Genomic DNA, 14453 nt, shown 5'->3' with positions numbered 1-14453 from the left:
TGGATCACTATACTGTACATAATATAGAATATCAACTATACTTCCATAAAAAATTTTAGTGTTCTATTTTACTAAATTATGGATAAAAATAATGCCTACCCTTTAGGGGTTTCCCTGGTGGTGCAGTGGTTGAGAGTCCGCCTGCCGATGCAGGGGACACGGGTTCATGCCCCGGTCCAGGAAGATCCCACATGCCGCGGAGTGGCTGGGCCCGTGAGCCATGGCCACTGAGCCTGCGCGTCCGGAGCCTGTGCTCCGCAATGGGAGAGGCCACAACAGTGAGAGGCCTGTGTACCGCAAAAAAAAAAAAAACAAAAACGCGTACCCTTTAAAATTCAGAGAAAGTATATATCTGACAACTTAGTGTCTTTTACCTATTCGTCCATCAAAATTCACCATTTCGAAAACTACTTTTTCTCTCTCATAGACTACGAGGGAGGGAAAGAAAGAAAAACAAATAAGTGATCTCATTGGTCAGTCTATTCAGGAAAAATCAGGAGCTTCCTTTTTGAACAGGGCACTATTCTAGCTATTATGAGCGTATATAAATATTCATGACTCATATGACACAGTGCTTGCTTTCTTGTAGTTGGCAACATAAAATTCATTGTGCAGAATTCACTGTATGGAAAATTAACTTGTTAATTAAATCTACAGGTTTATTTTGGGGTTTCCATGAGCCCTCTTTCCGTGGCACTGTGGGCAACATATCATCTCATTAATTCAAGTTCACTGGACTCCACTGTATGTGAGACTGTTTCCCACAGTGGATTAGAAAACATAAATACATAAACATGAAATGTATAGTCTGGGTTTGAGTAAATGAGGACAAAAGGACAGGAAACATCACATAAAGATTAAAAATATTGAATTAAGACCCTTGGGTACTTCGGAGTTGAAAGAGAAGAAAGATACTGAAAAAAGGGAGCTGAGAAGACAGTGTCATAGTTGGAGAATTGAGGAAGGAATATATTGTATTTATATTCTTTGTGTTACAACAGAAATCTTCATTCCATTTTGTTAATGAACATATTCTATATAAGTATATAATTAGAATATTTCTTTCCTGATAGCAAGGTGTAATGAAGACACAGAACAGACTTCCAGTATAAGTTATCTTTGTCTTTGATTAGGTCCACTACCTTATGGTTCTGTCTGCCAACTGGGCTTATGTGAAAGATGCCTGCCGGATGCAGAAGTATGAGGACATCAAGTCGAAGGAGGAACAGGAACTTCATGATATCCACTCTACTCGCTCCAAAGAGCGGCTCAACGCATACACATAAACAGCGCCTTCCCGTCCTTTCCACCATTCAGATGCATTGGTGATTATCTAAGGGCCATCCAACCATCCAACCTTTTGAAAAAGAAAATGAAAGTGCTTCTCATCAATGACATGGAGGGTGACTTATGAATCACCTGAATACAGTTCTTTGTTGTTTAGCACTTAATTTCCTAATTTGTTAAATTGGTGTAATCAGAGCTCTCCTCCAAGCTCCTATCCAGCCTTTTTTTTTCTTTTTTAAATTTCTCAAACTCATTTAATAATTCTGTAAGATCAAAGAGACTAACATTGTCAAATGCGGAGATTTCTTTGATTTTTAACCACTTCCGTGTGTTATACATTATACCTTTTGCATTATTTCTTATGTTTTGAAAAGAAAAATAGCTTTTTATACTTTTTAGTTTTGATTTCGGTAACTAGTTTAACTACAGGTAACCTTCAAAAGGGACCATTGTACATGATGAACGATAGACAGAGATGATATCATGATGACCCGAAACATGAAAATCTTGTCTGAAGATCAGTGGCCATGTTGCTATAGGCCCTGGTTAATGTTTTCATCAATCTAAGGTGCAATTTCTAAATTTGTAAGAGTAGGTTTAAAAAAAAAAAGTGCTTCTTATCTTTGTTAACATTGTATTTTTTCTTGATGTACTTAAAAGGCAGTACTCTCTGATGACTCATGTTTCTGTTGTGAGCATGTAGAAACAACGCTGCTTATGCATGGCTACTTACCTTTTTAAGATTGTGACACCAGGCTTACCTTTTAAAGTTTAGTATAGAGACTATTTTAACGGAAATAACTACTGTGGACTATTGGCAAATGATCTCTTTGTGATTTAAGCAGTGGCTGGATTGGAACTTTTAATATGTTAATGTGGGACATTAATTACCTTTATGAAGGTGGTATATTAAAAATGAGCACACTAACCCCTCTGAAGTTGTTTTACCTACTTTAAAAAATTTTAATGGATTGCACCTCTGTAAACTATCCCTCAAATTGTGTATGATATATTTGAAAAGGTTTCCATTAATACAATAGCTTTGCTTGCAGCCTTCCAATCTATGTCGGTTTACCTGTAGTGTTTTTTTAAAAAGTGTGGTCAGAGGCCACTATACAATGTATCCTTTTGAAGTGTAGTGATATATTTGTGTTTTTATTTCCAGTAAGTCATTTTAACCAAACGTTCATTCGTATTCATTTATAAGACGTACCTATATCAAAAGAATAAAAAAAAAAGCAATCAGTATTATTGGACCAAATTTGGTGTTTGTTTTAACCTTAACTCTTCTTTCGGTTATTTCTAATGCTACAAGAATGCTGTAAAGTGTCTTTTAAAATGATACAGCCTGACGAGGCTTTGCTGTCAGTGTAAAAACTAGGTAGTGTCGTGCACTGATTTGACCATTGTGAAATCTTTTCTCAGTGTAAGTGCATTTCTAATAAAATTTATTGAGTGAAGCAATCTTTGTACGATGACTAGTCATGCATCATCCATAATTTTACAAGTTCTTGTAGTAGGAAGGGGGGTATTACTAGGTTATCTGTGGCATGATTATGCATTCCGTAGTATTATTTAATTAATTTGGGGCTTTGCTTCTTTTTTTTTTACACTTAGATTATCTTACTGGTTCAACATTTTTCTGATACATGCAGTATTACAGATATTCAGCAAAAGTATTAATGGGCTTCTTTAAATTCTATATTGTAGTGTTTCGGTTCTGTGTCTTAATAGTTTGTGATGATTTTTAAAACTGTCTTTTAAACTTATGTAATGATGTTGATGTTTTTGGCGCTTTTTTTTTTCTTTCTGGTATTAGAGTTTGCATTTTCACAAAGAGTGCTTTGTAGCAGGCATTACAATTAATCTGTTTTGTACATAAATGTGCCAACAGCTTGATGGTGGCGTTTTTGAAATGTAGAACAAAGTGCTTGCAAAATGTAATAAATACACTTGTGTACTTTGTGTACTTATTATTAGTTTCTGCAGTGTTTCTTTTTTGTTTTTTTCTTTCTTGTTTTGTTTATTCCTCTTTCTTATGTGTGTGCATTCTTTCCAATGCAGTAGACGCTATTTCTTTCAGATGCTTATTGCCTCGATTGAGCTGACCTGATACTTCAAAATGCAATGAAAATTCTGTGCGTGAACCATACCACGGGGATGCTGAGTGGGGAGAGGGTGGAATGGAGACTGTGGAGGTCATTTCATTTAGCAGATGATAACGATTCCCAGTTTATGCTATTTCCTTGCCTAATGTTTATTGTTTTGTGTTTTCTTTAGTGCTTCGTAAACTAACAGAGAAACTAAAAAGACTAGTGCAATTCAGAAAGAAAAATGATTCTTGGTTGGCTTCAAAATTTCAAGGTGAGAGCAATGGGATGAAAAACAGATTTTTTTCCAGAGTTTTTGTTTGTTTTGGATGTAATTCCTTCTGGCCAAACCAGAAGTAATGGCAATTTTAAAATAACTATCTAAAAAAACTTAATTTTTATAAGGCCTAAGGAATTATATTAGCCTTCAGTTATTTTTGTATTATTATAAATGACGACTTGGAAATTTCATAGACTTAGGTTGCTGATATCTACAATAATTATAAGTAGATCTGAGGAAAATGTCTTATGTTTTAAAAAGTCACTTTGAAGACAACACAAAAATTACCCCTAGCCAAATCTTAGGAAATGATAATTCTTATTCCATCCAGTGTTTATGAAATGCTTAGCATAGCAACGAGAGAATAAAGAATGATATGTTAAAGAATATCAGCGTGAACAAGAATTTCACAATATGTGCTTTTCAAAAACTGATCATCATAAGATAATTGTAATCTTTGACAACTTAGAAGTCCATTTCTCTTTGTAAAAATACACATTTATCTTTAAAGTGGGTAATTTCCTTTTGGGAACTCTTTTCCCCCTAGCTTTATTGGGATATAATTGACATATAATCCTTTTGAGAATTGTAAAGCTGATGTTGAAGCTAAGGAAATTACTCATTTTGAGAATAAATGTGTCTTGGCCAGCTGCAACTTGGGGTTAGTCAGTTTACTTCTTCATGTTAAAACTTAGGTATTAACAGATTCTGATTTAGTCACTCAAAGATCAAGTAAACTTGACTTTTTGCTTTGTTTTATTTTTGCCTTTTAGACAAAACAGAAACAATCATTTTAAAGTATATTTCATTTAAGTTACCTGATAGCTGAGATATGCTGAACATGATAAAATTTGAATTAAACTATTATACCTTGAAGAAACATTCTATTGCGTTTTCTGCAAGGTTTTTAGATGACAGATCATATGAATTCAGTGGAGGCAAGTCTGTATGAAATGCTGCTAGCTCAAATGTAAACATCTTTCGCCTAGCTTAAATAAGCCCGGGACCTTGAGTTTCTTCTCTCAAAAGTGAATTCTACCTGTTTGATCATTTTAGGTTCTTTTGCTCTTTGCCATAAAAATCCATCATGCTTGGAAACTGAAAAGAACTTAGAAAATGAAATAAGTTCTATTATTTAATTCATTAATAAGTGAATTAGTGAAATAAATAAAATAATAAGTGAAATAATATTAAAATGAAATCGAAATTTTCTTGACTATTTCTAACCTGCGGAAACTCTTAAAAGTGGAAACACCAAACAAAATAAAACAGATAAACAAACAATGCAGGAATGAAAAATAGGAAAGAGAAGAGATCCAAGTAATTCTGCTATTATTCTTTCAATAAGAAGGAGAAAGAAAAGAGCATGTTATTGGAAGATATCTATTGCATGGGGCGATCATTTTAAAAAGAAAGTCAGAAATACAAAACTTAGACCAAGAAATAACAGCCTACAAAATGAAAAAAAAAAAAAAACAAACCTGTAAAAAACAATTGAGACCACAGGTGTTATTTTCTTCAGGACTTATTGCCCTCTATTCAAGGTACTTGAGCAAACACTCAACCCCCAGGTTGTGCAGAATAGAACACTCTCATCCCGTAAAAGTTGGGGACAGGACAGTAGAGGAGCTGATTCCATTTAGTTCCCCAGCATTGCTGCCGACCAGAAAATGGGAACATGTCTTGACTTTTAGAGTGGTGTTGCGATCTATTTGCTTTTTTTATTTGATTGAGCAACTGTTTTTGTCTCTTGGGGCCACCTTGATGGGAATGTGGTTTTTCCCACCACAGATTCAACTCCGTGAGTCAGTCCCTCCAAACCATATCATGTAGATTGAAAAGGAGCAGTAATCAAAGGAACGCACTGAAAGACGGAGCAGAGGTGCTGCTGTGTGCGTTATTTAGGATACTGATTAAGTGTATGTCAACACCAGATTTTGTTTTATTAATTTTTTTGGTATGTCCAGAAGGTACTGATACTTTTTTCTTAAAAAGGTTAACGCAAGTTGTTTAAATATTAACATTCCCCTTTTGACTGATTCATGTGTTAGTGGACGTGCCAGCGAGGTTTCACCCATATGATCCAACAAAAATACATGTGACATAACTTTGTGCTTTCTAATAAATGAGCTTTGGAATGAGCATATTTCTCGTTTTTTTGGATCTTTTTTATTTTTTATCTCTGGCATCAATGAATCTCTGTATGAAATCTATTAATCTGCACTTGAAATCTTATATAGCATATATATACTGTAATCTAGTTGCTATATTGAGAAAGATACGATGCCAACCTAGCCCTTCCATATACAAAGGGAGAGGGTTTCCAGAAGCGAGAAGTGGATTTTAAGGATATTGACGTCATTTAAAGGAAAACTTGAATAGCTCAGCAGATTAACAAAAGCTGGAAGTACCACCTCCTTCTCAGCTTGCCATTCACCTCCACCCTGAATGAACCAGCAGTACAAGGCCAAGTTCTCCAGCCTTTGAGGTTAGAAACTACATTTGCTTTTCTCTGTGTATGCAGTGTTCACAATGATTATTGTGTTCGTCGTCTTTCTTACTACTTTATTTCTGAGCATGGGATCAGGTCTTAGAAAACACAGCGTGCAGAATGGGAATTGAGTGCTCTTGACATGTGAGTGAAGCTTACAAGATAATAATTTTCCTGAATGATACCTTCATGGTTTTAAACTAATTGTACTTTCCAAGCCTCCTAGATTGTACCTAGTAGGAAGTACACATAGTAGATTAGAGATAACAATGTAATCAATGCAAACGATGTAAAAATCACATTTTGAACATATAGTGATGGTGTGTATATAAGTCAACACAATTGATTTTAAGATTTTTTCCCCGATTTCTTAATTTTCACTACCTAATATTCAAGAATCATCAGGTACCTTGAGAAAAAGAGAAAAAAACCCTGACTGCTATCAACTGGGAGGTAGCTGGTCTGGGTCTTAGAGATTTTCTCTAGATGAACATACACAACTTCAAAGAACGGCAAATCAAAAACAATCAATGACCATGAAGGAGCAAGACAAAACCAAGACCATTCCAGAATTATTTGGGCAAAATACGAAACAAAAACTGTCCAGACCAACGTCACCAAAAGTCTACTTCTCCCTCTCATTGCTAATGCAAATGACTGCTGTTTCTTTACCACCTGACCTCTAAGGTCACCATGTTCTTCCTGCCTTTTAGATAAAAATTATTAAGACGCTCAATCATAGAATTGTCCTCACTTTCTGACAGCCTCCAGTCCAGAGGATGCATCTTTGAACACTGCACTGAATCTCCCAAATGAAATGCAAATCCTACTACAAGCCTATTGTCGCTGTGTCGTTCTCTATTGCTGCCTAACAAATTATCCCAAACGTAGTGGCTTAAAGCAACATTATTTTGTTTCTGTGGGTCAGCAATCCAGGCACGGTTTGTCTAGCTTATCTAGATTATATGGTCCTGGATCCTCTTAGAACACCACAGTCATCTCAAGCCTCACCTGGGATGGAGCTCCTTCGTAGCTTTCTCTCTCTCTCACTGACAGCGTTGTTGTCAGGATTCAGTTCTTTGTGGGCTGTGCTCTGACACCTCACTTCCTTCTAAAGCTATTGAGGGAACTTCCTGAGGTGATGGAAGTATCCCAGATCTTTACTGGGATGGGGGTTATTTGGGTTTGTCCAAAGTAATGAACCTCTACACTGAAATCTATGAACTTCATTTCATGTACACGATGCATGATGATTTCCTTCCATTAAAAATCAAATTAAGCCGAATGAAAGGTAAGAAGGAAAATGCAGACCTTTGAGGACACCTCTCTGGGTTCATATCTTGTCTCTGCCCTTGTGATCTTGGAGAAGGTATTCATCTCTTTTTGTCTCAGTGTCCATATCTGTGAAACTGAAATCAGAATAAAATATACCTACTTCAGAAAGTTTTGCAAAATAATTTGTGTGAAGTAGCTGATAGATGATGAGATCGTTATATTTGTCTTAAACAGTTAATGACGTCACTATAATCATTGGATTTGGGGGTTGAAAAGGACTATAGAGGTCACTTTTTAATTTCTAATTTATAAATAAACTCAGGCATTAAGTGAATTGCCCAAGAATATACAATAATTTATTAAACAACCTTGTGTTATATCTCGGGTTTTCTGTCCTTATGATTCACACGAGTTGAGGAATAGCTGGAGTGTGTAACATACTGTCTTTTCTTTGCTTCTTTGACTTCGACAGGACCTTGGGCTGAGTGTTTCACAGTGAATATGTAGCCGTCTGTAAAAAAGTTAAAGGAACAATATAACCAACTATATTAAGCTGATGACAGCTTGTTTCTTATTACAACTATTTCACGGACATCTGCCCAAATGACTATTTTAGCAATTTACCATTTTGCCATCTTGTTCATGAAAAAAAAGGGGAACTTATGTGTTTATAATCTATAATCTTACGATAAAAGGCAAAAGAGTTGGCCTTCCGTTGCCGTCTTTTTTGTAAAATCAGAGTTTAGAAATTAGTCATATTCGAAATGGCAATTATCTTACATACAAAAATAAAATATTAGTTTTTGAAGGAAAGAATTCCCTCACCACGTGGTCCTTTCAACAATAATATCCTGCGAAGGGGTTTACAGATGATTATAATCAGTAGTAGTTGATCAATGTACACGTGATTGTATATACCAAAGGGTATGTCTTCATTTTTGTTTTGCATAAATAGTATCTTGTATTTTAGCCCTCAGTTTCAAAAACATTACAAAGGCATTGGGAAAATCGCATGTCTTGGATTGAAAACCCTTGTGTGCTTAGTGGTCTCATAATCTCAGATTTTTTGTGATAAATAGTTTAAACCTCAAAACAAAGATTTCCAGTGATGAGTGAATTAAAATATGAAGTGATGTCAATGTAAGCTACTTTTAAATGGAAGCTTATTTTTTTAACCTTTTTTATTCTCATACTTTAAAATGGCACTATAGAATCACTGTCAGAGCTCGATAAACAGAGTAGGTCTGTGACTCTCCTGTATTTTGAAATAAACTCATGCTCTCTCCTGGTCATTTTATTACAGTGGCTCAAACTCTGTGATCAATAATATATGTGTGTTTCTGTATCGTCATCAAATCTATCACTTTTAGAACGCTTTTCAGTTTAAAGGTGCTTAGGCATTTTTCATCACTTTTCTGTGGAATAATTATTTTGTAGAATTCATACCTAGGAAACTGGCTTTAAATGACCTGCCTTAGCATAGTTTTGTAGCTGATTTGGGAATGCAAACCTGAGGTACCAAGTTTATATACCGTTTTATTACATTTCTATTTTTGTCTCATTATTTTCAGTTAAAACTGTGCGTGAGAGAATGCTTACTGTGGCTTGTTAATTTTCTTTAGTGTACTTGATAGCATTTGAAGAATGAGAACCAACGCTGATGTCATGCTGTCAGGGTAAGCTCACCCTCTGATATGAAGTATTGATCCCTGGGACAGTAAATAAATCGCCTATAACAGAGATATTTGACTGTGTCTGCTATTTGGCAGAGTTTTGTTTTGGCCAAGAACAACATGCCACGAGGGAGTATTTGTCCACTAGCTTTTTCTGAAAGTGTGTTGGCTTTTACCTGTTTTGCTCTAAAGCATGTTAACAGTTTGCTGGTTTAATAAGAGATAAGGTCTATAAAAACTGTTGTTCGGTTTGTATACGTCTCGATTTTTGCTTTATAACTTTGGAAAAACATTTCGAACTGGAAGAATTCAGTGACAACTTTCAGCTCTCCTTATGTTAATGAAAATCTTTGTGAAGGGGAGAGGGTCCTCTGGCGCAGGCATATACATATTGGATTGGCCAAAGGTTCCAAACCAACCTTTTGGCCAACCCAATACAGAGAGAGAGAGAGAGAGTAAAAATATCAGTGGTGACCAGGGGTTAGTGGGGGGTGGGGTGGGGTGACTAAACGGAGAGGATTTTTAGGGTAGTAAAACTACTCCATATGCTATTAAAATGGAAGATGCCTATCACTATAAATTCATCCAAACCCACGGAATGTACAACACTGAAAGTGAACCTTAACGTGAACTACAGAGTTTGGGTGATACTAATGTGTCAGCGTATGTTCATCAGCTGGAACAAATGTGCCATCTGGTGGGACTGTTCATAATGGAGGAGACTGTGTGTGTGTGTTGGGGGGTATATGAGAAACAATACTGCTGTGAAGCCAAAACTACTCTAAAGAATAAAGCCTATTTTTTTTAAAGTAAATAGTAAAAAAAAAACAAAAAAGTAAACAGTAATAAGCTGATTAGAGAAGTAACTAGACGTTGAAGTACTCCTAAATTAGTGGTGGTTTTACCTAATTTTTTTCCATTCATTACCCTCAGCCTTGGCTCAAGGCAGCCCCATGTTAGGAAATAGCATCAGTGTGGACCGAGAAGAAGCTCCAGGAGGAGCCCTCCAGCTCTGGTTTGAGGAGCATGAAATGGGTCTCTAACATTCAGAGAGGGTGGGGGAAATATCCCATTTATTTTCATTTTCTCTTCTTTCTCATGCCCCAGCTCCCTAGCAAGCCTAGGGTAGAGACAGTGACAGCCATGACAGCAGCGTCCCTTTTTCAGAGTGAAGGAACTGTTGTCTCTAGAGGATGGTGTGATCATCTTTGCACTTTTAACAACTTCCTGTCCTCCTGCCGCTTGGCCTCAGATGCAGATGTAGTGACAGAAACGTGTCGGACAGAACGAGGTAGCAGAATCCCCAGCTTCTGGCTGGAGGACCAAGGAGAGCCCTGGGGAAACTGGTGAGTACTGTGTAGAGAAAGAGAAGGGGGGTGTGTGGGGAAAATGACCTGTGAAGTCGTCGTGAGCTTCTAGGCTCCTCCCGAGGTGCACACCTGTGGGTCTCACCGTAAAGAGATTTATGGTGAATCACCAGAGACTCCAAAACTCACTATGGGACGGACTCAGGTCTTAGCCGGTCCCAGTTCCGTGTAGGTAGTTTGGGATGCTGCCTGCTTACGTTAAAACCAGAAAAATCTTGAAACGCAATATATAAATATACGTTCACCAAAACTTCATTTTACATTTATGAAGGATGCAGTTTCTTTTTTAGAACTATATTTATTTGGCGATATTCATTTGAAAGGCTTTTGAAACATTAAAAACGAACAAATTAACTCAAGAAATTGGATTTTACGAGGATTACACGAGGATTGAGTAGGCACAAAATGTTTCACAACAGATTGAATGTTCAAGCCTTTTTAAAAACATGAAAATCTTGGTTTGGGCTCTGGGTGATGTATGTGCAAAAGCTAACCGCTCCGCATCCACACAGGCATCTTGGCTTGTTTTCTTATCTTAAATAACGTTATGTCAAAACTGCTGTATAGTTTAGTTTTGAAAGGATAAAATCCCCTTTAATGAACAGAAAACGATGATGGTGACTACATCAGGCTGTGTCGAAGTGTATAATCCTGAAATGATTCTCCTCTAGATACAAGCAAGAGCTAACTTAAAGCCAATGATACTTTGAGGTGAATAAGCAAGAATGTCAAAATTGACGGTAATGTTCATTAATGGTAGACGAAAATAGTTATCACACACTCATATGATAGATCGGACAGCTCATGAAATTGGTGATAAAACATAAAATGAGGTATGTATTAAATTGAGCCTTAAATGAGCAACGAGGACATAAGAGTTCAACCCTTTCCTTACAACTAATTTTAATACTGTGAGAGAACAAATACAGAATAAGTACGAAGTGTTGATAGGAGGGCCAGTTATGGGAGCACTGATACTTTAATCATCTTTATCATCCAAATTGTAGCTCTATATGTTGATGCTTACTATTACAAGGCACTGCTGAGATTTTATTTTGTTATTATTTCCATTTTGCATATGAGAAAACAGACTTAGAGATATTAACTTGTTCCGGGTCCTGTTAAATGATGGTACTGTATTCAAAACCACCAATACGTGATTCCAAATTCCTGGTAAGAACTCTGGTTGAAGAGAATCAGTGGAACGCTGAAGTGTGGGGTACAGCCTAAAAGAAAGAAAATATTATGCTCTGGCCCATTTTTTATTTACTTTTACTCTTTTTTTTTTTTAGCGGTACACGGGCCTCTCACTCTTGTGGCCTCTCCCGTCGCGGAGCACAGGCTCCGGACGCGCAGGCTCAGCGGCCATGGCTCACGGGCCCAGCCGCTCCGCGGCATGTGGGATCTTCCCTGGCCCATTTATTGATCTCTCTAAACTTTATTTTCTCTTCTGTAAAAAGGAAAATTAATAGTCATTCTTTGAAAACCGAGGTGTAACTGAGAAATGTGAATTCAAAACAAATGTAATTCAAAAACACAAGGTTGCAAATAGATTGAGCACCATGGTGGAGTACACGGGACGGGGGTTTTTGTCCTGCCGTTAACAACTAGGAAACTAGACAAAACATGAAACAATAGTTTTCCAACACGACCACAGGCAGCAGAGTGCTCGGATCCCTGACATAAAGGAAGCAGATGAGGCCTCAGCTAACTCTCTGGAAGCCATTGCACAGGTTTGGGAAAGCCAAGCAGTAGTTATCGGTTGAGGAGACAGAGATTGGTATTTGAGTCAACCGACACGGCTTTAATTTGTGAGGCAGGTTATCTGAGAGGAGCGAGCTTCACAAAAGAAAAGCTTCATCCCTCAGCAGAGGGATGCACGTTAAGTCTTCAGCTACTGATCCGCAAATGTGTACGAAGGCATCACCTGAAGATGGGGAAACACCAGAAAGCAATGGGACAAACGTTGCCTGAGACACATGCAGTGCAGACCTTAGAATCATTTGTGTTTCCACCTGCCAAAATAGAAAGACTTCATAATAAACAAACATTGGGTGCAGTCCTTAGAAAAGCACCAGCTCCATAGTGGGCATCAACTAGCCCTGGACCAAAGGCTGCTTTGAATCGACCCTGAACATAGCTTAAAAGCAAGCCTGATTCAGCAACAGAATACACGAATCTTATCAAGATCATGCAGATCATTCACAAGGATAAACTATATTCTGGGTGGTAGAACACGTTGCCATAAATGTAAAAGCAGTGAAATCAATCAGAATGCGATCTGTAACCACAACAAATTGACCTAGAAGTCAATAATAGAAAGGTATCTGACGAAATATTTCAAAATTTGGAAATAAAATAGCAAACGATTATATAATTTATAGGTCAAAGAAAAATCAAAACAGAAATTTGAAGATATTTTGCACTGAATGCAAATGAAAGTACAGCATATCAAAACTTGTGGGATTCAGGTGAAACAGAGCTTATAGCATTAAATCTTCATATTAGAAGACATGAAAGGTCTTAAAGCTCTAATCTTCTGTGTTGAGAAACTATAAAGGTAAGAACAAATCAAACCTTGAGTAAGCAAAAGGAAGCAATAATGATAAAACAAAAATCAATGAAGTAGAGAACAGTAGAAATACAGAAAAGTCAATGAGCTCAAAAGTTGGTTCTTTGAGTAGATCAATAAAATTGATAAATATTATCCAGAAACCCCCCCCAAAAAAGGGTATAAATTACCAATATCAGGAAAGAAAATGAGGACAATGCAATAGATCCTCTAGTTAAAATGATAATATTTTTTAAAACTACGTGTCAATAAATTTGATAATTAAGACGAGACGTACAAATTCCTCGAAAGACACAGGTACTAAGAAGCTACTAAGAAACTACTTAGGAAGAAATGGGTAACCTAAATAGTCCCATGTCAATTGAGGCAATTAAATTTGTGGTTAAAAACTGTCCCACAAAGAAAACAGAAGACTGCAGTTGTTTTAAAAAAGAAGTAATGCCAATTTTGAGCAAACTTTTCCAGCTGATAGAAGAAGAGGCCAGCATTTTTCTGATACCACAAACAGTTTACAGTTACAAAACAAAACAGAACAGAACAAAACAAAAAAAGACAAACATCTCTCATGAAATATAGATGAAAAAATACTTAACAGAATTTTAGCAAAAATGAATCCAGCAATATATAAAAAGGAATAAAAGTTGGTAAAGAGGATCTACAAAAACCCATAGCAGTGATCACACAATAGTGACAGATAAATGTTTTGTACAAAGATCAGGAAAAGGCAAGAATGGCTTTATTACCATTTCTTTTCAACATTTTAGTAGAAGTCCCACCCAATGTACCTTACTTAATTTTTTTAGGGCAGTTCAGGTTCACAGTGAAATTGAGAGGAAAGTACAGAAATTTGGTGGGCTTATTCCTTTGAATTGTCCTGCCCTGGTTCTGCGGGGGCCCTACAGGAGCTATAAAACTGGATGTCCGTGAGTTAGTTAAACTGGTGTGTGAAAGGTTTTTTACTTTCATTGAATAATCAACTTTAAAAAAATATTATCTATACATCTCAAAGCATTTCCTCTACAAATAAAATTATCAGTGCTTCCTTTAGATACGTTTTTTTCAAATGTCTGAGAATATTTGAAGCGCATAGATAAAATGAATAGTGTCACAAGCTTGACCGCTTTCAGATGAATCCTTTGCTCAATATGGTTGGTTTTCCAGGCTCAGTAACTAATTGGTTAGTTATTTATCTTCAAACTGATAGCTGGTTATTTTTCCAAACATTTTCTTTTGCTTATTTTCACCAGTCTTTCATCTCTATTTTATTAAATAATGGATACACACACGTGCACACGTACACATACACTTGTCATATACTAGCGTTAATGAGTCTTATCCAACATCTTGTCAATGTCATGTTCAAAAATGTTCACAAATAAAGAGTAAACGACAAGCTACAAGCCTACTCAAGGCTTTCA

At 36.5% G+C, this 14453-nt stretch overlaps 1 protein-coding gene across 2 annotated transcripts in view; it reads left to right on the top strand.

Annotated features, from left to right (window-relative positions):
- Positions 1-3261, top strand: part of GPM6A (glycoprotein M6A) — a 249402-nt gene extending 246141 nt beyond the window's left edge. For both annotated transcript variants that reach the window (XM_024744963.1, XM_024744962.1), the window contains exon 7: positions 1134-3261. In XM_024744963.1, the coding sequence (XP_024600731.1) occupies positions 1134-1286 (153 nt within the window). In that variant the 3' untranslated portion in view covers positions 1287-3261. The remainder of the gene's footprint in view (positions 1-1133) is intronic.
- Positions 3262-14453: the final 11192 nt, after the last annotated feature.

This window comes from Neophocaena asiaeorientalis, unplaced genomic scaffold, assembly GCF_003031525.2.
Source record: "Neophocaena asiaeorientalis asiaeorientalis breed wild unplaced genomic scaffold, Neophocaena_asiaeorientalis_V1.1 scaffold267, whole genome shotgun sequence".
Classification (NCBI taxonomy): domain Eukaryota; kingdom Metazoa; phylum Chordata; class Mammalia; order Artiodactyla; family Phocoenidae; genus Neophocaena; species Neophocaena asiaeorientalis.
Note: the sequence above shows the minus strand (reverse complement) of the source record. Positions and strands in the feature narration are given on the sequence as shown.